Below are 20,029 nucleotides of genomic sequence, written 5' to 3'. Positions count from 1 at the left end.
TTTCAGAAGCATGGGAAGAGTTAAAAAAATGGTTTGGAGGTACTTACAAAGAAGACCATTGTATAATATAAAGTAAAGGCTCGGTGGTAACATGGAAATAAATATTTTGCCTCAGTTACTGAAGAGTAAAATGAATTCAAAAGTGTACACAGTTTGGACGTACCTAGCAAAAGTTGATACGGATATTTGCTAATAATGTTAGCTTCAAGAAGGCTGGCAAACTGTTAAGAAGAAGGTTGAGTATACTGCTTAGTAATATGCAAACAGGTACAGTCACTGCAGAGTGTGCATGAGCAATATTCTTGAATAGGGCTCGCAAAGCAGACACCACAAGTAAATTTATAAATAATACTGATTAGACTAAGCTGGTCTGGTCAATACAATACTGGAACAGTACTGCAGATTTCAAAAGATTTATGATGAAAATCAGTAAGTGACAGAGTACAGATGTAGAGAATGGTTCCAAATACAGCTCATCAAGATGAAGGATAGGCCAAGCAGCTTTCAAGAAAGTTTTGAAAGTGTAAAAAGAGTGAAATCGTTTTTGCACAGTGATAACAATTGATGACAGCTTCCAGATAGTAGGGTACTTACAACCCAACGGTGTGAACATTGAATTCTCCAGGGAATACATCAACCTTGACTCATCTTTCCCACCCCAGTCACTCTGCTCCTCCTCCTCCTCCCCCCCCCCCCCCCCCATATACTCCTCTGCCATCACCTAGTCCCATATTTCCTTTTATTCCCCTCCCCCCCCAGTCCCCTCCACCCATATCCCTCCCTCCGGTTTTACATTTCTCTCCACATCTTCTTTGCTTATTTGACACCCTTTTGTCTCCTTTTCTCATCGTGTCAATTTGCATATTAACCATCTGCAATTCCTTGTTTCTACTCTTGAAGTAGGTATTGGCCATTGAGCAAAATTAAGCTTTTTAAGAAATTTAATCTCAGGTACTTTGTTTTTGCTCCTCAGTCTAACACACCTCAGCAGTAAAATATGCACCAGATCAGCGCTCCCCGACGTGGCTCGGTACAGTGGTTCACAATGACCTCATCAACATTACCTACCATTCAGGCTGCCTGTTGAAGAGAGCACTGGAAGGGTGAATGTACACCACCTGCTGGTCAATCAGAGTACGGTATCCCTCTTGCGGGTCCTTCTTAGCTGCATTGCGGAAGAAACCACTGCAGATTGCTTTCTGAACCCGCACTGTAGCCTTTCCGCATGAAACAACATCCAGTTTATGCCTGTGTGAAAATAGGGGAGACACTTGTAAATTAGCAAATTGGTTACAAGCCAGAATGCGGGAAAGCATTCATCAGAGGGTACAAATTTCAAAAATCCAGCCACTTAATCATTCATTTTTACAGAACGCCAGGGCAGAGCAGGTGGTGGAGCGCATGCGTAACCACGCGCTAGTGAACGTGTGAAGTAGAGATGGAGAGATGTGGAAATAAGACTAAGCTACTCCCAAATTTGGATCCCTTGAAAGCTGGATGCAAAAGACACCTGTTGATTCTTGGTCTTCACCAAACAGCCAGCAAAGATCCTCCTTCACTGCAGACATCTAAGTGACTATGGCAGCCTTTGTAATCTAGTTGACACAGTGAGAGTGCGAGCTTGCACAGGCCAAAGATAGAGGGTTGAACATTCAGAACAGGACGGCCAATATTGCTCATTACTTCTGAGATCAGAGATACATTAAAGAACCAAGGCACTGGTACTGTCCTGCCTTCCTGAGAAAAAATGGAGGTGATGGAGAAGCCATATGATCTCAGCCATGAGACATGTCAACAGGAGTTTGTAATGCTACGGAAAAAGAAATAACGGGGGGGGGGGGGGTGTGATGAGGGAGGGAGTGATGAGGGAGGGAGGGAGGAGGAGAGGGGCACACCATGTTTCTTAAATTAGAAGGGGGAATAGATTAAAAGGACTGGTCAGAACTATAGAAAAGAAGTTAGAGTTGACAACACAATCTGCAAAATAGATTCTTCCTGCACAATTAATGTTTCACGATTCTTTGCAGATTAAAACAAATTTTTACTTCCTACAGATGAAACTCTCAAGTTTTGTTTGGGTCTATTCCTTGTTAAAACTAACTTAAGTAGCGCATAGAATTCGAAGGCAGCATTTTATAAAAGCAGGTACAAGAAATGTTTGCGAGTAACTATTTGAAATCTTTCAGATAACGTGCTTGGTACAGTACAAGACCACAATAATCCGATCAGCCCCTTTTCTTTGAAAGAAAGGACAGGCCATGGTTATCACAATTAGTTTCTGGCAGCTGCTGTAGAGCTGCAGTCCAAACAATTAAGGCAAATAGTGAATAAAACACAACAAATGGCCGTAAATCTGACCAACGGTACACAATTATTAGCATTCACCATTAGAATTCCCACATGTTCCAGATTTATTAATCTACTGCCCCCTCCCCATTCCCACAGATTATTCTTACTCTTCTTGGGAATTAATGCTTACTCTTAACAAATTGAAAATGCAATGCTTAAATAGCATGAAGCAGAGGGACTCAAGTTTCAAAGAAAAGTTATCAATAAAAACCATGTGCACATGGGAAAAAGCTGTTTGGAAGGCAGACAATTTCCCCCATAAAAGGCAAAAAACAGGACGCAATGTATGTCGAATTATTTTTAGCAGCAGTCCAGTAGCTGATGGTAAAGTGCCAGCGACCAGAGTTCCGTGTTTGCTGTCTATTTTACTAAATGATGAACAAGATGATGCTTCTAGTAATTAGATAAAAGTTCATATTAACTAACCAGTTGTGCTAACCTTTACACATATCAATTAGTTTATTGGCTTAATGAGTAAAGTAAAATTGAGTATTTTGTTTCACTTTGTTTCAAATAAATATTCAGCAAGCATTTTTCTTTACCTGTCCATGATACCCAGCATCTGTTTGCGGATGTCCTGTGCTCTGCGAAGGGAACGTGCTTGGATAAAATTTTCATAGCACCAAGGGTTGGAGAATTTGTTGTTCTTCCATGAATTATAAACAGCAAGCAAGGTGAGGTGATCCCCTTCTGCCTGATGGAACTTGGCCTTCTTCTGGTCTGCGAGTGCTTGCTTATCCTGGTAGTGAGGGACAGGGCATGTGAACAATGAATGAACAGACTGGACTGCCAATTACAGTTGTTTAATACAAAGAAAAACTCTTCAATATATTGAAATCGGGAATAAATACAGAGACACCAGAAAACCGATGGGGGAAAAAATGGTTAACAATTCATTTGTTGATCTTCTTTCCGAACAGCCCTCTTAATCTTTGTAAAATTGAAATATTAATGTATTTCCTTTTACCATATGATGATGGACCTACAGTGCATTTTATGCAGTTAATATTTTCACTTCTACCAGTAGCTCTTATTTTGCCAGTTCAACAATCACTTGTTGAGCTCCTTCATTTGCTTTAAGGATTAAAAGAAATTAAACACAAGCAAATGATGGCAGCCAGAATTAAAAATGTCACATCCATGTTTACCAGGGTCACATTAACAATTCACAGCACTTCCACCTGCACTTTCAATCAACAGGCCAGCCGGATTTTACTTACCTTTGGTCGGTAGAAAACATTCTGTACCGACAGCATAGACACAATTGTCAACATCTCTTCGCTGCAGCCGAGGTGTACAGACATGATCAGCATTTTACACAGCATGGGCTCCAGTGGAAATTCTGCCATCTGAGAAACAAGAAGGAAATAATTCAGAATACAACTCTCTTCCAGTGTTTATTAATCTGAAAGGTGAGGAGGATGGAGTGCAGCCTCCGGTTAATTCTAAAACAAAAACCTTTCTTTGGATACCAGTCCTATTTCATATTATTCATTAAACAATCTCAAGCTCAGTAAAAAACAGGTGTACACCCACACATCTACAACAAGATTTCAAGCTCTGCGTGACAGTGTAGAGATACATAAAAGATACAAAGTCTTTTATGTTATAGATCTTTTTCCTGAAAGAGTTAAGCATTCGATCAGGATGAGCTCATAGCTCAGTTCTGTCAATCAATCAAAATAAAATCAATGCAAAAACTTAAATCAACAGAAAATGTAATAAGACTGATCACCTTGTCCACCCAGCCAATTTGGCCGTTGAAAAATTGTGCAGACCCATCCCATCCTGTTCTAAGGAAGACAGGTTTATTATCACAACGACATCAGCAAACACTGCAAGGTTAATAGCCGCACGACTGACCTACATATTGAGTAATAAATGGACCTAAATGAGAAGTGATGCGCCTCACTTCAATCACTTCCTGCTTAGTACTTGAGTACCGATAGTAAAATGAACACACTTCAATCATTAATGTTCACTTAACCTAATAACTTGATAAATTTTCCTTTACAAAATAAGCACCAATTCACAAAATAAAGTGAAATACGTTGTGAATCATTAATGATTTAAACCTGCCTCCTCCAGCAGCAACTCACAGTGGAGCAGCTGGTAGAGGCTGCCTCACAGCACCAGAGACCAGGGTTCGATCCAGACCTCGGGTGCTGTCAGCGTGGAGTTTGCTCTGTGACCGCCTGGGTTTCCTCAGGGTGCTCCAGTTTCCTCCCACATCCTAAAGATGTGCAGGTTTATACATTAATTGATCTCTGTAATTGACCTTAGTGCTTAGGGAATGTGTGCAAAATTGCAATAACATCGAACTAGTGTGAACGGGTGTTCAATGGTCAGCGTGGACTCAGTGGGTCGAAGGGCCTGCTACGATGTTATATTTTTCAATCTTACAATCAACGAAAACATTGCCAATGAAAGATAAAAACATATTTTCAGATCAAATTTGAAAGGGATAAACATTTTTGTGTTCAGAAAAATCAAGAAATGAATAGATCTTACCCTACGGCCAAGCCTTGTCAGCAAACCTTCATCATCAAGTGCTCCTAGTGTATACAGCTGTTCCATGGCTGTGATGAGGGTCTCCATAGGAGGGGCATCCATGAAATCAAATGAAAGCAGGTCATTGATCCCCATAGCCTAAATAAAGAGAGGTTTCACTGTGAAAGTGCACAGATTACGCAAGCAAAACAAATTACCGGCAGTGTGACGAAAGCTTTAATTTACATCTCAACAATTGAACTTCCACAAAGTTTGATTCAGAATTGTGATATAATTTACTTCTCATAACACCTGCCTTAGCCGTTATGTTATAAAATGACATGTTAACAGCCTCATAAACCTCCTTCAATAATTATTTTTAAATGTAAACGGCTTGGCTTTAAGAATTCACAATCCCAGCATACAGCTGTGTTCGTGCAAGCTCAGCGTATTCAGAAACAATGGACATTCATCACAACGAACTGAAAGTCAATGGGGCAAGCAAGCTTTGTATGAAGATTACTGACCAGACCAATGGGTGCCAGGAATGCGTCAGGAGATGAAGTTTGTATTGCTCACAGACCTGGGTTCGATTCTGACTACAGGTGCAATCTGTATGGAGTTTGTACGTTCCCTCTGTGACAGTGTGGGTTTTCTCTGAGTGCTCTGCTTTCCTCCCACATTCCAAAGATGTGCACTTTTGCAGGTTAATTGTCCTCCGTAAATTGCCCTTAGTGCTCAGGGTGCAAAAGTGGGATAACTACAGAACTAGCGTACGAGTGATCATTGGTGGGCGCAAACTCAGTGGGCTAAAGGGTTCACTTCCATGGTGCATCTCTAAACTATTGAATTCTCCAATTTTAGGCAACCTCTAACAACCCCTCTCCTCCACTTCCCCTTTATCCTCATCCTCCCCCTGTTCCCCACCTGGACTCATAACTACTTCTCCCCTCTCCCAATGTTCCTTACAGCTTGTTTCCACGGGTGATAGTTCCACTCAATAACCAAAGTCCGTAGTCTCTTTTTTGCTATGGTTTATTTTCACCCACATGTTTAGACCGCAATGGTGTATCCTTATTGTTTTGATGTGTTTATTCTTAATTGCTAACTGTATGTTTGTGTTGTCATTTGTGAGCGGAGCACCAAGGCACATTCCTTGTATATGTATATTTGGCCAATAAACTTATTCGATCATTCATTACTCTGGCTGCACAATTTGCGACGCTTCACTCCGTCTGTCTCCACCTTCTGCTTTAATCCAACTAACTGCTTATCAACACCCTCCCTCACCTGTGTCCACCTGTTACCTGCCACTTTGTCCTGCCTCTCCTTTTTCCCAACTTTCTTCCCCGACCCACTTGTACAATCAGCCTGAAGAAGGGCCCTGACCTGAAACATCACCTATCCATGTTCTCCAGCCTGATCCACTGAATTAATCTAGCACTTTGTCCTCATTATTGAATGTTTGTTATCAGGGGCAATGGAGGAAGAAACTTGAAGGGCCACAGGAAGACCATGCAGTTCGCTTTAGATATCAGCCACAGAGAATCACCAGAGAGAAGCATTCCTTTGCGCTGAAGTTTTCTTTGTCTTCATGATGCAGTGAAGATGGTCATCAAGAATTATATTGGGATTTTGAGAAGCTGGGCAAGTGGCTGAGAAATGAGGAATGGAGTGTAACTCAGATAAGTGTGAGGTGTTGTACTTTGAGACGTCAAACCAAGGCCAATGTTTCATGACACAGCTGCAATTTACATTCAACTTACCTTAAGTGAAAGTACTGTACTTGCAAGATTAGTTCTTTGAATTTCTGGAACATTTGTGGTCAACATTTCATCCCTGTAAGCACGCTCAGTGTACAACCTATAACATTTCCCAGGTCCGGTCCGCCCTGCACGGCCAGCACGCTGCTTTGCTTGTGCCTGAGAACAACGGAGAGTATTAGAACCTTGGAAATGGAGGCAGCAATCAAAATTACACAACTATCCCACACAAAATTCAACCATAGTTTAGTTTTAGTTTTTGAGATACAGCGTGGAAATAGGTCCTTCGGCTCACCGAGTCCACGCCAACCAGTGATCACCCGCACACTAGTTCTATGTGACACACTAGGGACAATTTACAGAGCCAATTAACCTACTAACATGCACGTCTTTGCAATATGGGAGGAAACCGGAGCACCCGGAGAAGACCCCTGCATTCACAGGAGTACGTACAAACTCCGCACGAACAGCACCCGTAGTCAGGATCGAACCCGTGTCTCTGGCGCTGTGAAATAACAACTCTACATCTACGCCACTGTGCCACATAGGCAAGAAGTTTTATTTAATTTAAGAAATATTTTCATCCTTTTCTGTTCAACATCTACATCGTAAACAATTATCATTTTAAAGAGCAATTATATAATTGAAAACAAAATCCTTTGAATTTCCCCATTACGTTATAGCTGGTCTGTTACTGATTTCTTTTAAATAGTGCAACTTACAGAAAGTTATTAGGGTAGAGTTACTCTTCCAACTAGCATCTTGAACGTCTACATGTTCCTAATGTCTGCGATCAAAGAATCGAGCTTGGGTATGAAAGACTCGAGATTAAATGCCTTCCAGAATTAATCTTCAAAATCCAGAAGCTCAATATCTACTTGGCACGATCCCAGACAGCATCTGACAGTGATAGAAGCAAGCCCAGCAAATAACATTTGTTAGGGGAAAGGTACACTGTGATTCTGGTGGAACATAACACTGAATATTAATCCAGGTTAAAAAATAAAAGGATTTAGGCTGCAGGGAACCCAGAGAAGCACTTAATCTGTGTCAACGTAATGCACAATATCAGCTTTGCTTCCACCAAAAATTACAAAGAACGAGTAGTTTTACCAATGATAAATGAAATGAAAAATATTTAAAGGACCTGTGAAATTGGAGTCACCACTAGCTGGTCAATGCCAGTCTTGGAGTTGTAGACTTTCTGCTTAACAAAACCGGGATCCACCACATAGTAGATGCCATCAATGGTCAGTGATGTCTCAGCGATGTTAGTGGCGATTACAACCTATAATTTAAAAATAATTGAAGTTAGTTGTGATGGAAACGGTGAAGGAAAAATATATAACTGGATGACTGAATTAAAAACAAGCAATAAGGTAGCTATTTTCAGCCCATCTTAATTCCCCAAGGATCTCGATGCAGCTGAGAACAGTTGCTACCGTCTGTGACGTCAAGAGAGACATCTCAAAACACCCTGTGTGTAAAGATGTATAATTTGCAGGTGCTGGACGGGCAGCAATAACAAGAGCAGGAGCTTGGGACGAGCATTGGTAGCGTGACGGAGACAGGAGAATTGGAAAAGTGAAAGCAGATAGGGAGGCAGGCAAAGCAAAGGGAATCAAAGCGCATGGCATGGGAATGTAGACAATGAACGATCAGGCACACGGTGTAATACAGTGATATAGACTCCATGAGTTTTAATGATAGAGAAATTATACTTGACAAATTTATTGGAGTTTACTGAGGATGCAGCCAGCAGTGTGGACACTAGATGTTGTTATATTTAACAAAATACCAGGTAAAAAGAAACTGCACAACTAAACAGCAGATAATGTTGCATATAATGGCATGGACAGAGAACTGGATAATTAATAGGAAACAAGAATTAGGTCAAAGAGGTCATTTTCAAGTTGGGAACCTGCACCAGGACTCGAGTGCTGCTACCGTGACTATTTATACTTACTATTAATGTCTTGGATGAAAAGACTAAATGTATCGTAGCCAAATTTGCTGAGAGTACAAAGATAGGTGCAAGAAAATTTGGAAAAGATGCTAAGAGTTTCAAAGGGATACAGACAGTTTAAATGAAAGTAATACATTTGGCAGATTAATTATAATGAGACTGAGCACAACCTACAGGGGGCAGCGGTGAAAGGAACCAACAGCATTGTGCTGGGCCTGGCTGACCACTACATCATCGATCCAGTGTCACCAGGACTCAGTGTGAGAGGATAAGAAATCGCATATATCCTTGGACCAAAATCAGTCTTTTCAAAGACTTGAAAGTTGCAAGTTGGCACCGGAGCCTAACAACTCATTGCGAGCTTACCCAGAAAAGTATCTACTTACAATAGTTTCACCCTTTTACATGTGTATGATTGTACTTGTGAATTGCATGATGTGTCTGAATAGCATGCAAAGCAAGCTTTTCACTGTGTCTCTGCACACGTAATAATAATAAACTAAATAAAAGTATATGGAGAAATGCGAGGTGATCACATGCTGAAATAGCAGAAAAGTCAAATGTTGTTTTAGCATACAAATAATAGGGAATATTGCTGTACTGAGAGATCTTCAAGGCCTCATAATGAGATACGGTCAGTCAATCGGTCCAGCAAGTAAATGGGAAGGCAAATGCAATTCTGGGATTTATTGCAAGAGGAATGGAACACTAAAGGCAGCAGTTACAACTACAATCAAGTGGAGATTGGAGCTGTGACTGCCTCCTTTGGTAGTATGACATCATCTACAATACTTTAGCCTAATGGTCTCCTTATTTAAGGATGGAAATGCATCTATTGGAGCAGGTTAGAGAAGATTGCGAGGAGGAGGGGTTTGTCCCATGAATGCCTAGGCATGCGGGCGGTGCCCATTATCACAGGATGGAGAAGATTGGATGATGATCTTATTGAAACATGCAGGAGTGTTGGGGACCTGGACAGTGAAGATGCCGAGAAGATGTTTCACCTCCTGGCGAGCAAAAAACTAGGGTCATGGTTCCAGAATAAGAGGCTGCCAATTTAAGATAGACATCAAAAGGAATTTACTCTTTCCAAGGGACATGAATATTTGGATTTCTCTACTCAGAGAGCAGTGTAGGTTGTATCATTAAATCTATTCAAGGCAGATTCTCGGAAAATAAGAGATTAAAAGGTTACAAGGAATAGGCAGAAGAGAGCAGTTACCAGATCAACTTATTGAGTCGACTTAATGGGCCTTATGCGCAACTCCTGTTCCTATTTATCCTGGGTTCCCCCAAGGAACGTTAACAGCTGGTTACTTTAAGCAACATGAGAATGCATTAGATTTTACAGATATTAATTTATTTTCAATAATATGCTACCCAAAGGAAAACTAGACATTTAATGTCCAAAGAATTAGCTCCCGTTTTTCTGAAGCAGTAATGGCCAGATATGCAAGCAGTTCCTATTTCAGTTTTATTCACAATATATTCCCAATTCAAGGCAAGCTGATGTTAATTTAAGTGAAACAGCACCACCCATTTAATAATTGATAAATTGCACTTTTACCTTCCTGCTGCCTGGTGGGGCTGGATCAAAAATCCTAGTTTGCATTTCACTTGGCAAAGCAGAATACACAGGCAGGATAATCAACTCTGGTACGTCAGGGCCCATTGACTTCATCCGCTCATACAGAATCTCACATGCAGTGTCGATTTCCTCCTGACCAGTTAGAAAAACGAGGATATCACCTAACAACAAAAATATTTTAAGTAACTGAATTTAAAGTTTTAGTCATCTCGGTAAAAATTAAGGTATACACATTATTTTTTGTTTAGGGCCTACTGATTAATCTATAATTAGATTCTAATTTAGGCAATTTTAGACATTAGATTTATATTAGACAATATGTAGGAACAAGGAACTGCCGATGCTAGTTTATACCAAAGATAGACACAAAATTCTGGAGTAACTCAGCGGGTCAGGCAGCATCTCTGGAGAGAAAGGTGGGTGACATTTCGGGTCAGGACCCTTCGCAGAGAAATGGAGAGAGTGGTCTGTGGAAGGGACAGCAGTTCACTGTGCAAGCAGTGGGATTAGAGAAGAGGGTGTATCAGGTTGAATGTGCAAACATACCATTCAAATGGCCGACATTTCCAGTCTGTGGCAAACAAATGGCACTCCAAGTTTGTTGCATCTGTGCTAGCTTCGAGACATGGGATTTTACACAGGAACTTGCAGTGATCAGCAACAGAAAAACATCATGTGCCCTCCAGATGGGGGAGTGGGGTAGCACCAAGGTGAAGCAGTTCAAACTATTGTCCCACAGCTCCAGCATCCTGGGCACAAATCTGACCTGTGGTGCCGTTTGTGTGGAGTTTTTGAATGTTTACTTTGTGATCCCTTGGGTGCTCCAGTTAATATGTACAGTCCAAATATGTGCTGGTCGGCAGATTCATTGGCTAATGTAAATTATGCTCTGAGTCGGAGGCATTTGGAGAATTAAATGCTGGGGTTCAGGACAGTGGGAAGAGGATGTGCCCTCCAGTGGGGGTGGAGAGAATAGGTCATGGAAAAATAATTGGTGGATTGGGTCTGACAGTTGATTACTCAGAGAGCTGGCACAGCCTCAAAGTTCTCCTTTTACATCTTGTGACAATGTGTTGACCAAGGAAAGTAATTAGTCAATCGGAGTAAAGAATCTTTACTGAGCGAAACAAATCTGAATCAGAATTGTAAGATGAAATATTTAAAGCAAAGTTCTGCACACACACAAGTAATTAGTAGTGCCACAAGTAGTTTGACAACAGTTAAGGCATCACAGTTGCCTGTGAATACACAAGCCCTAATTTAGTCATTAACATTCATCACACAACCTCACCCCTTCATGCACATCAACAACGACCGTCTATTGGGAGAAGCAATGCATATTAGTGCTTCTGGACCAGCAGAAGCTGTAAGTAAACTCCCAATTTCTGCAGGAAAGAAAACTGCAGATGCTGGTTTAAATCGAATCCTTCTCCCAAGAGATGCTGCCTGACCCGCTGAGTTACTCCAGCATTTTGTGTAACCCATTCCTTCTCTCCAGCGATGCTGCCTAACCCGCTGAGTTACTCCAGCATTTTGTGTCCCAGTTTCTGCATCTTGCTGTTCAGATATAGTTAAATGAAATTCATATCCAATATAATCTTTAACATTAACTGCTGATAGACCCACTGTTTATTTTACTGTTACATTCAAATCAACCAATTAATTTTGCCTGGTAAATTCAACTGTTGCATTATCTAAACCTTATGAACATTACTTGGATGGGACAATTCAGATTAGAATCTCCAAATTTTATTGCATTAAACAAATGTAACAGTTTATGACAGCGATGTTTAAGAGGCATTTAGACAGGCACATGAACAGGCAGGGCATAGAGTACAACCAAGTGCATGCTGATGGGATAAGTTAGATTGGCATCCTGCTCAGCACAGGCATGGAAAGCTGAAGGGCCGTTTCTGAGCTGTACTGCTCTATGTTTTACACAGCAGTAGATCAAAATTATAAAAAGTGTAGTAACCAAACATCTTAATACCTGGTGGTTCAGTTAGATGAATCTGCATCACTGTAATGAGACTAGCATCTAGATAATCAGTCTCAGGCTCCTTAGTATAAAGCACTTCCACTGGATATGTTCTGCCAGGGATTGTGAAGATAGGCGCCTCGTAGAAATACTGGGAGAATTTAACAGCATCCAGTGTAGCTGATGTGACAATCAACTTCATATCAGGACGTTTTTTAACAGTCTAGAGAAAAACAAATAAAGATCAGCATAACTTGTTAAAATAGGAAAAAGTCAAGTTCTAATGAAGCAAAGATAACCAATTATTTACTTTATGAAAAGAATAACATCTCAAGTAAAGAAAACAATGTATGCAATGTACAATGTATGCAATAGAATTTATTTTTCCAAAATGTTAACTCTATCTCTCATAATGATATAAGAACTTACAATATGCTGATATGTTAAATCAGTGGACATTTGAAATAAGCAACTGGCTCATTTTAAGGCTATAATTAAACTGAGGTTCAGAGAAGGGATCTAAAATCAAACATAATTTTCGGAATTTCAGATGTCACCTGAACCTCTTGACTAGAAGGATTCCGGCAGTTGTGTGGGCCATTAATCTACCTGCCACTGTTTAACTGAGTGAAATGCATTCAATCAGGTAAGTTGATCCAATGTGTGTCTGATTTGTTTGAGGAGTTCATGTCATGTTCACCATTTAATGGGTTTGCAAACAATGAGGGAAAAAAAAAATCACAACACTTACCTTCTTCAGAAGGCCAAACAGAACATCAGTATGGATGGTTCTCTCGTGGGCCTCGTCCAACATTATGATGGCATACGGTGAGAGGTCAGGATCTATGAGGCACTCTCTCAGCAACATACCGTCAGTCATATACTTTATTACTGTTTCTGGACTGGTACAGTCTTCAAATCGAATGGTATAACCAACCTACAATATTCAATGGAAAGGGTGAAAAGGAATGCTCTCTCCCATGTCAAACCTGCCACTATCTGCTGTCACCACCCCATACTTTTGTACAGTTTTAAAATCACACAGTGAAGCAGATAAAATATACTTCAGTCAAATATTTTATATCGTTAATCACTCTCCAAGTTTTACAAAGTTTCCCTTTGTGACATATAAGCATGAGAAAAGAGACTAAACGTTGGGTGAAGATGAATGGAAGTAAGTGCTGCAGCAAGCAACGTAAAATCAACTTGATCCACACACAAAATATAGCACTGCCTAAACTCAAAAATATCACCATTTCATAGATTGGCAGTGCAGGATCAACAGCAACCCATTTTCAGTCATCAGTCTATTCCTTTCATTGGAGGCACACACTTCAGATGCTAGAACCTGGAGTAGTAATAAAACTGAAGGAAAAGGAACCCTGTCTAAAGTTGACAATGAAAATATGATCCATTTTTCCTTATACAGGGTTTCAACCCAAAACCTCGACCATCCCTTTGCCTCCATGGATACGCCTTGTCCCGCCATTCCTCCAGCAGCTTAGTTTATTTTCCTAAAACTGTCGGGGTTGAGGAGGGAAATATTCTTGGAATCGCTTTCGCCCACGAGCTGCTTAATTATCCATTACCGTTTATGGCTGAGTGTGGCAGAGCTGTGGAGGTATAATCTGATCCACTGATCGTGGTAGCTTGACTCAGCTTTTCAGCAGCAGGCACGGAGTTGCAGCTTCACCATCTCACCTTAGTGTGCCTGGTGCTGTTCCCAGAATTCCCTTCTGCACCCTGGTTGAATCAGGATTGAGTCACAAAGCTTGACTGTAACATTATAGCCATGGAGTCCGAGAGCTGTATAGCATGGGAAAGGACCCTTCAGCCACCTTGTCCATGCTGATCAAGTTGGCATACTGACCGTATAAGAAAATAACTGCAGATGCTGGTACAAATCGATTTATTCACAAAATGCTGGAGTAACTCAGCAGGTCGGGCAGCATCTCGGGAGAGAAGGAATGGGTGACGAGACCCTTCAGTCTGAAGAAGGGTCTCGACCCGAAACGTCACCCATTCCTTCTCTCCCGAGATGCTGCCCGACCTGCTAAGTTACTCCAGCATTTTGTGAATAAATGGCATACTGACCGGTCTAGTCCCAATTGCTTCCATTTGGTCTATATCCCTCTAAAATCTTCCTACCCATATATATGTCCAGATAGTGACAGATATGCAAGGCCAGATTGTGGAGAATTCTATTGGAATTAACTTTTCTCACACATATTTTGATATTGAGATAAAAATTGTAATGTCTTTAAGAAACATTTATTTCATATGCTGTTGCTCATCTAACAAAATATACAGCAAGTACCAATTTTTCAAAGAATTTTACACAGCCAATATTAAAAACAAGAGAACACGATTACACAATTTAATCTGATAAGCGCTCAATTTATCTCAGCAACCATGAATGACAGCAAAGGGCTAATCATCAAAACAGTGAGAGCCAATAGTGTATGGATGTTGATGGTAGCTTACCTCTTGGCCCAAGCAGCAACCGTACTCTTCTGACACTCTCTTGGCAACCGACATTGCGGCCACACGCCTGGGTTGCGTGCACCCGATCTTGCCCCGGGTTGTATAACCTGCCTCTGCCAAGTACTGGGTGATCTGAGTCGTTTTACCAGAGCCCGTCTCCCCAATGACAATCAACACTTGATTGTCATGCACAGCCTACAAAAGAGAACAATATTTTATCACCAGAAAGTAGTTTTCCAAAAGAATTTAGGACATGAGGCAATGTTCGGGTTCTGGAAAGTACATTTTCGAATGATATCCATATCGATTTACAAAAGAAAATTGTGGAAATTCATAATGGATCACACTGGATAATGTGTTTGAAAATAGACCAAATTCTACCGGTTCCTAGCTTATTGTTAATGTTAGCAAATGCTCATTTAAAATGGGCCTATTTTGTTCAACATTGATGTTATTCAAACCATTTGAACAGTTCGAGACAACTAACACAGGAAATTAGATTAACTTGAGTTTTGATTGAAACTTATTCATATATGTGCCCTTATTGCCACTTCCAGCATCAGTTCATTTCAAAGTCAATGTTAACCAAACAATGCCTTAGTTGCATAGCTACAGCGACTGACGGATATCAAACAATAAATTCAGTGACAGCAAATGATCTTGTTTAACATAATCAGCTAACTCTTCGTCCTAAAAGTTCTAGTTGACAAATGTAATAACCCAGAAAACATAATGTTTTCGGATGCATGGCCTCAAACACTGACATAATTACACAGAACAGCAAAGTACCAGTTGTCAGCAAAGATGCCTCACATAGGAACTTCCTGTTGTGCGCCAGGCACCAGGAGGTAGAACATCAGGCAATATATTTGTACTTCAAAGCTGCTTTTGAAACAACTGGATAACAGGTTGTACATTGAAAATGTCAAAACCTAGCCTTTCCTCCATCAGGCCATGCATTGAGTCTTTGTGCTAATAACATCACTTCAACGCTCTCAAGTATATCAAGCCCTGAAAAACATATGAACGTGAAAGATAAATAACATATAATGGATGCTGCTCCTCATATAGTGGCAAAGACATTGTCCAGAATGGAGCTACAGTGCCACCTGGTGGTGGACCACTACTGCAACAAGAGGACCAGTTGACAAGAAGAAATTCCTTTCTTAGCTAACACTGCCACAGCTATTTTCATGTTGTGAAAGCTAACAGTTTGAAAATATATTATGTAAAGAAAATGATTAGATTACAAATTTCATACCTGAACCAATTGCTCTTTAAGTCTGTAAATTGGCAGGCTCTCTCTCTGCTCAAGAATAGACATTTGGGTTTTACGCCCATAAGATGCTTTGTTCCCTCCAAAAGCATGTTTCTTCCACTCGGGTATGTCTTGTGGCATCATTCCTATGCCCCTCATGTTTGCTGCAATCTGTCGGCCATCAACTGGAAAATAAATGACTTGCCCATCAGTTGTCTTCTGTATCTGGCACAACTATGACAATTTACGTCAAACACACATAAAACGCTGGTAAGATGGCGCAGCAGTATAGTTATTGCCTTACGAGCCAGAGGCCCGGGTTTAATCCTGTCGTACAGGTTTGCAGGTTAGTTGGCTTGGTATAAATGTAAATTGTCCCTAATGTGCGTAGGATAGTGCTAACGTGCGGGGAATCACTGGTCGGTGCGGACTCGGTGGGCCAAAGGGCCTGTTTCCGCACAGTATCTCTAAACATAACTAAAAATGAAACTTTAGACAGAAAGTGAGAAGCAAAAGTAGGTGACAGTGCTTTTTGCAATCGGAAAAGAAGTACTAATGCATTCAGACTGCCAAGCATGGATGTTCCTGCATTTTCAACTTTAAAGGCCTAATGTGAAAAGTATACTAGGCAGGCCACAAAATAAACTGTTGGTAAATTTCGAATCGAAGATAGACACAAAATGCTGGAGTAACTCAGCGAGACAGGCTGCATCTCTGGAGAGAAGGAATGGGTGGCGTTTCGGGTCGAGACCCTTCTTTAGGCTTTTGTGTCTATCTTCGATGTAAAATAGCATCTACAGTTCTTTCCTACGTTAAATTTCGAATAACTGACTACTTCTTAAAGGCCATAAAGTGGTTTATGAAAAATGCAAGCACAATGGGGAGAGGTGCTACTGTTCAGGATCGACTGTGAATCAGAATTCCACCTCACTGCACCTGACCTTTGATCATCTGATATTGATCAAGTGCGGAAAAGATTCCAATCCCTGCAATTAAAAAGCCCCACTTTGAGCAGCTAAAAGACAAAAACAAAATGTTTTAAATAATTCACCCAATTAGTAACTCAAGACGAGAAAACCATTAAACTACTACTTTACCAATCACAGAAAAACTGGATCAGCAAAAGCCTCAATTTATAATCAATATCTTTCTTTCCCCATGCTCAGCATAAGGAACATATTTTAGCCATTAGCATACCATCAGGTAGTGGATCAACCCAGTGTTTATTGAGTCCCATTGGGATCGAGTCCATTTCTGCCTCTCGTTGTGCTTGCTTCATTTCCCGCCTTTCCTTCGCCAGAGCACTCTGCATCATGGCTGCTTGTGACAAGGACCCATCAGGGTTCTAAATCAAACAAAAACCAGCAGGTTAGCACTTCGAGCAAACACTAAACAATGGCAAACGTTAAAAAATCTGATGAAGTTGGAAATCTAAAATAAAAACAGAAAAATGCCTAAAATCGCCAATAAAAAAACCCAGAAATGGTTGAGAGCAGACAGGAAGCATTCGGAGAAAGGGAAATAGTTTCAGGTCCTCAGAACAATTCAAATAACTGACGGTTGAAAACTTTTCATACATATCTCTACCAGTGAACACATCTCAGGAAACAGAACAGCCAGAGGAAGTCATAGAATCGTATAGCATGGAAACAGGCCCTTCTGCCCAATTCGTCATTATGGACCAAGGTGATCCTGTTTGTCCGTGTTTGACCCATATCCCTTCAAACCTTTCCCATCCGTTTACCTGTCCATATGTCTTTTAAATGCCATTATTGGACCTGCCTCAGCTACATACCCTGGCAGTTTGTTCTATTTAACCTATAAGCTTATACTTCATGTAAGAGGTGGAGGTGGGTACAATAACAACATTTTTAAAATATCTGGACAGAGAAATTGATTAAAAAGTAATGGGTAAACATGGGTAAATGGAACTAGCTTAGATGGGCTATCATGGTTGGTATGGACAAGTTGGACCGAAGGGCCTGTTTCCATGATGTATGACTACATATTTTCAATGCAATGAAAATCTCACTGTCCTCACTGTTCACATCTCTCCACCATTGAAGCTCAGATCAATAGTTTCTGCATCTCCAGGTCAATGGTTTTTAAATACAGTATTTACACTTCCAGAATTTATATGAGCTCAGAGTTTCATTGCACAAATATATCTATTGCCCCACAGCTAACACTGCACTTACAGAATGATAACAAGTAATGTAAATCATAGAAATCTTCACGCTTTGATAATGTTATGGATACATTTTTAGTTTATTCCATTAAAATTAAGTAGCAAAATGCTCCAAATGGAGTGAAAGTCTAAAAAGTATTCTGCAAACTCTGTACAAAGCATACATTAAAACAGAAGAGTGAATCCCTGGATTTAATCGCTCTCTGTACCTTTACTATTTTGACAGGACTCATGTCCATACTCTGCTTGGTGTGCCCTCTGAGAAACGGGGGCTCTTCCTCCACGAGCTCTATTTCGAGGTCTTCATCTAAAAAAACAGAAGACAAAATCAAACAACAAATCATAGCTCTGCAAAAATAACACACGTGGATTTTAAATTTTTTACTTGGAAATGCAAAACCACAGCTAGCAATTTAATCACCTAAACTGCACAATCTTCGCCAATTCAGATAGAAGGATCTGATCTTTATTTGCGCAGTCCAGAATCTAATTGCCATTTTGATCAATATATCAGTGTCTCCCTTCAGGTGCCTAATGATCCGCCACAGTAAGAAATGCACATCCTCCAACCACATCTACTGTATTCAGTGTTCTTGATGCAGCTTCCTCTGCACTGGCAAGACCGAGCAGAGATTAGGCGACAGTTTCGCCAAACATTTGCATTTGGTCTGATCTCCCGGTTGCTAACCAGTTTAACTCCCATTCCCATAATGATCTTTCAGTCCTGTACCTTTAGAGTGAGGAAACCAGAGTAACAGCACCTCATACTCAGCACTTAGGTACAGTACAACCTAATGGTGTGAATACTAAATTCTCCAATTTTAGAGAATTAACCTACAAAGAAACCAAAATTTATCATTATGGCATGAAAATGCAACGTTCCACGGATAAATCTTACAAAGTAAGTGACAAGAGAGAGTATGTACACATCTGACAGGGGAGTTGTCAGGTTAAGTGGGGGGATGTAAGATCGAAGCAGCGTGGGGACGAAACCGATGGGGAGGAGAGGTTGTGGTTCAATTAAATCTGAGGCTAAAATTCCAGAATTTAAGATTCAGGCAGCTGAAGGTATGGCTGTGAACTGATCACCAAGCATGAAGTAAACAAACACATAAATGAGATTTAACAATCAGTGCTTATTTTTCACTCAATGAAATGAACGTTGGATCACAAAGTAAAATGTAATCTTCAAAAGGAACTCGCAGGAGGCGAAGGGATGGTTGACAATAGACAATAGCTGCAGGAGGAGGCCATTCGGCCCTTCGAGGTTGAGATTTTGGGACGAGACCCAGCACCAGGAAAAATGCATCATACCTTCTTCATCATCAACTTTAGGCAGGATTCCTGTTTCTTCATCAAAGTCGGGATACTCTTCCTTTGAGATAACATTTGCTGCAATCATCTGAAATATTAAATGTTCACGCATAAAAAATATTATACAAGAAATCTAGCTTGCAAATGCGATTGGTTCCTGAAAAATACAATGGATCAAACTTTGCTGGCAGTTTCAAAGGGATTCAGTGACGCCCACTTTGGCAGTCTCACTCAGACAGACAGATCCCAGTGCATCAAGCACTCTGCTGCACAGCTGAACTCAAAACAGTGGAGCCATATCCCTATAGCAGCACCCAACATCACTCTGAGGTATCCATCCCTCGGTTCCTCTGTTCTACAGACCCAGCACAGAACAAGAGACCCCAGTTTTTTAGAATGGTAGCTCCTGGCATGAAATTTAGTGAACAATGAAAAGTTATTTAGAATCGATTTTTTTCTAATATTTTTCAATTTACAGTAATTTTATTACAGGTTTCTGAATTTTTAATATAATTGAACTTGACAGTTTTCATGGGAGGCCAGCATCAGACCCCAGCTTTTATTCTACTGAACACGGTGAGTGTGTTGCAGAGGCAGGGCCTCAGCACTCCACTACTAGAGGCTTATTTGTTACCTCAGGGATCAGCACCT

The 20,029-nt window shown here is 40.6% G+C and overlaps 1 protein-coding gene across 2 annotated transcripts in view; it reads right to left on the bottom strand.

Annotated features, from left to right (window-relative positions):
• dhx8 (DEAH (Asp-Glu-Ala-His) box polypeptide 8) overlaps positions 1 to 20,029 on the bottom strand; it is a 43,205-nt gene that overhangs the window by 7,898 nt on the left and 15,278 nt on the right. For both annotated transcript variants that reach the window (XM_078424952.1, XM_078424953.1), the window contains 14 exons: positions 19,379 to 19,466; positions 18,274 to 18,371; positions 17,074 to 17,221; positions 15,880 to 16,061; positions 14,619 to 14,813; positions 12,886 to 13,071; positions 12,147 to 12,357; positions 10,136 to 10,317; positions 7,750 to 7,890; positions 6,606 to 6,761; positions 4,861 to 4,998; positions 3,570 to 3,698; positions 2,892 to 3,088; positions 1,069 to 1,248 (listed from right to left, as the gene is read on the bottom strand). In XM_078424952.1, the coding sequence (XP_078281078.1) occupies positions 1,069 to 1,248; positions 2,892 to 3,088; positions 3,570 to 3,698; positions 4,861 to 4,998; positions 6,606 to 6,761; positions 7,750 to 7,890; positions 10,136 to 10,317; positions 12,147 to 12,357; positions 12,886 to 13,071; positions 14,619 to 14,813; positions 15,880 to 16,061; positions 17,074 to 17,221; positions 18,274 to 18,371; positions 19,379 to 19,466 (2,231 nt within the window). The remainder of the gene's footprint in view (positions 1 to 1,068; positions 1,249 to 2,891; positions 3,089 to 3,569; positions 3,699 to 4,860; positions 4,999 to 6,605; positions 6,762 to 7,749; positions 7,891 to 10,135; positions 10,318 to 12,146; positions 12,358 to 12,885; positions 13,072 to 14,618; positions 14,814 to 15,879; positions 16,062 to 17,073; positions 17,222 to 18,273; positions 18,372 to 19,378; positions 19,467 to 20,029) is intronic.

The sequence above is a fragment of the Rhinoraja longicauda genome, chromosome 29, assembly GCF_053455715.1.
Source record: "Rhinoraja longicauda isolate Sanriku21f chromosome 29, sRhiLon1.1, whole genome shotgun sequence".
Taxonomy (NCBI): Eukaryota; Metazoa; Chordata; class Chondrichthyes; order Rajiformes; family Arhynchobatidae; genus Rhinoraja; species Rhinoraja longicauda.
Note: the sequence above shows the minus strand (reverse complement) of the source record. Positions and strands in the feature narration are given on the sequence as shown.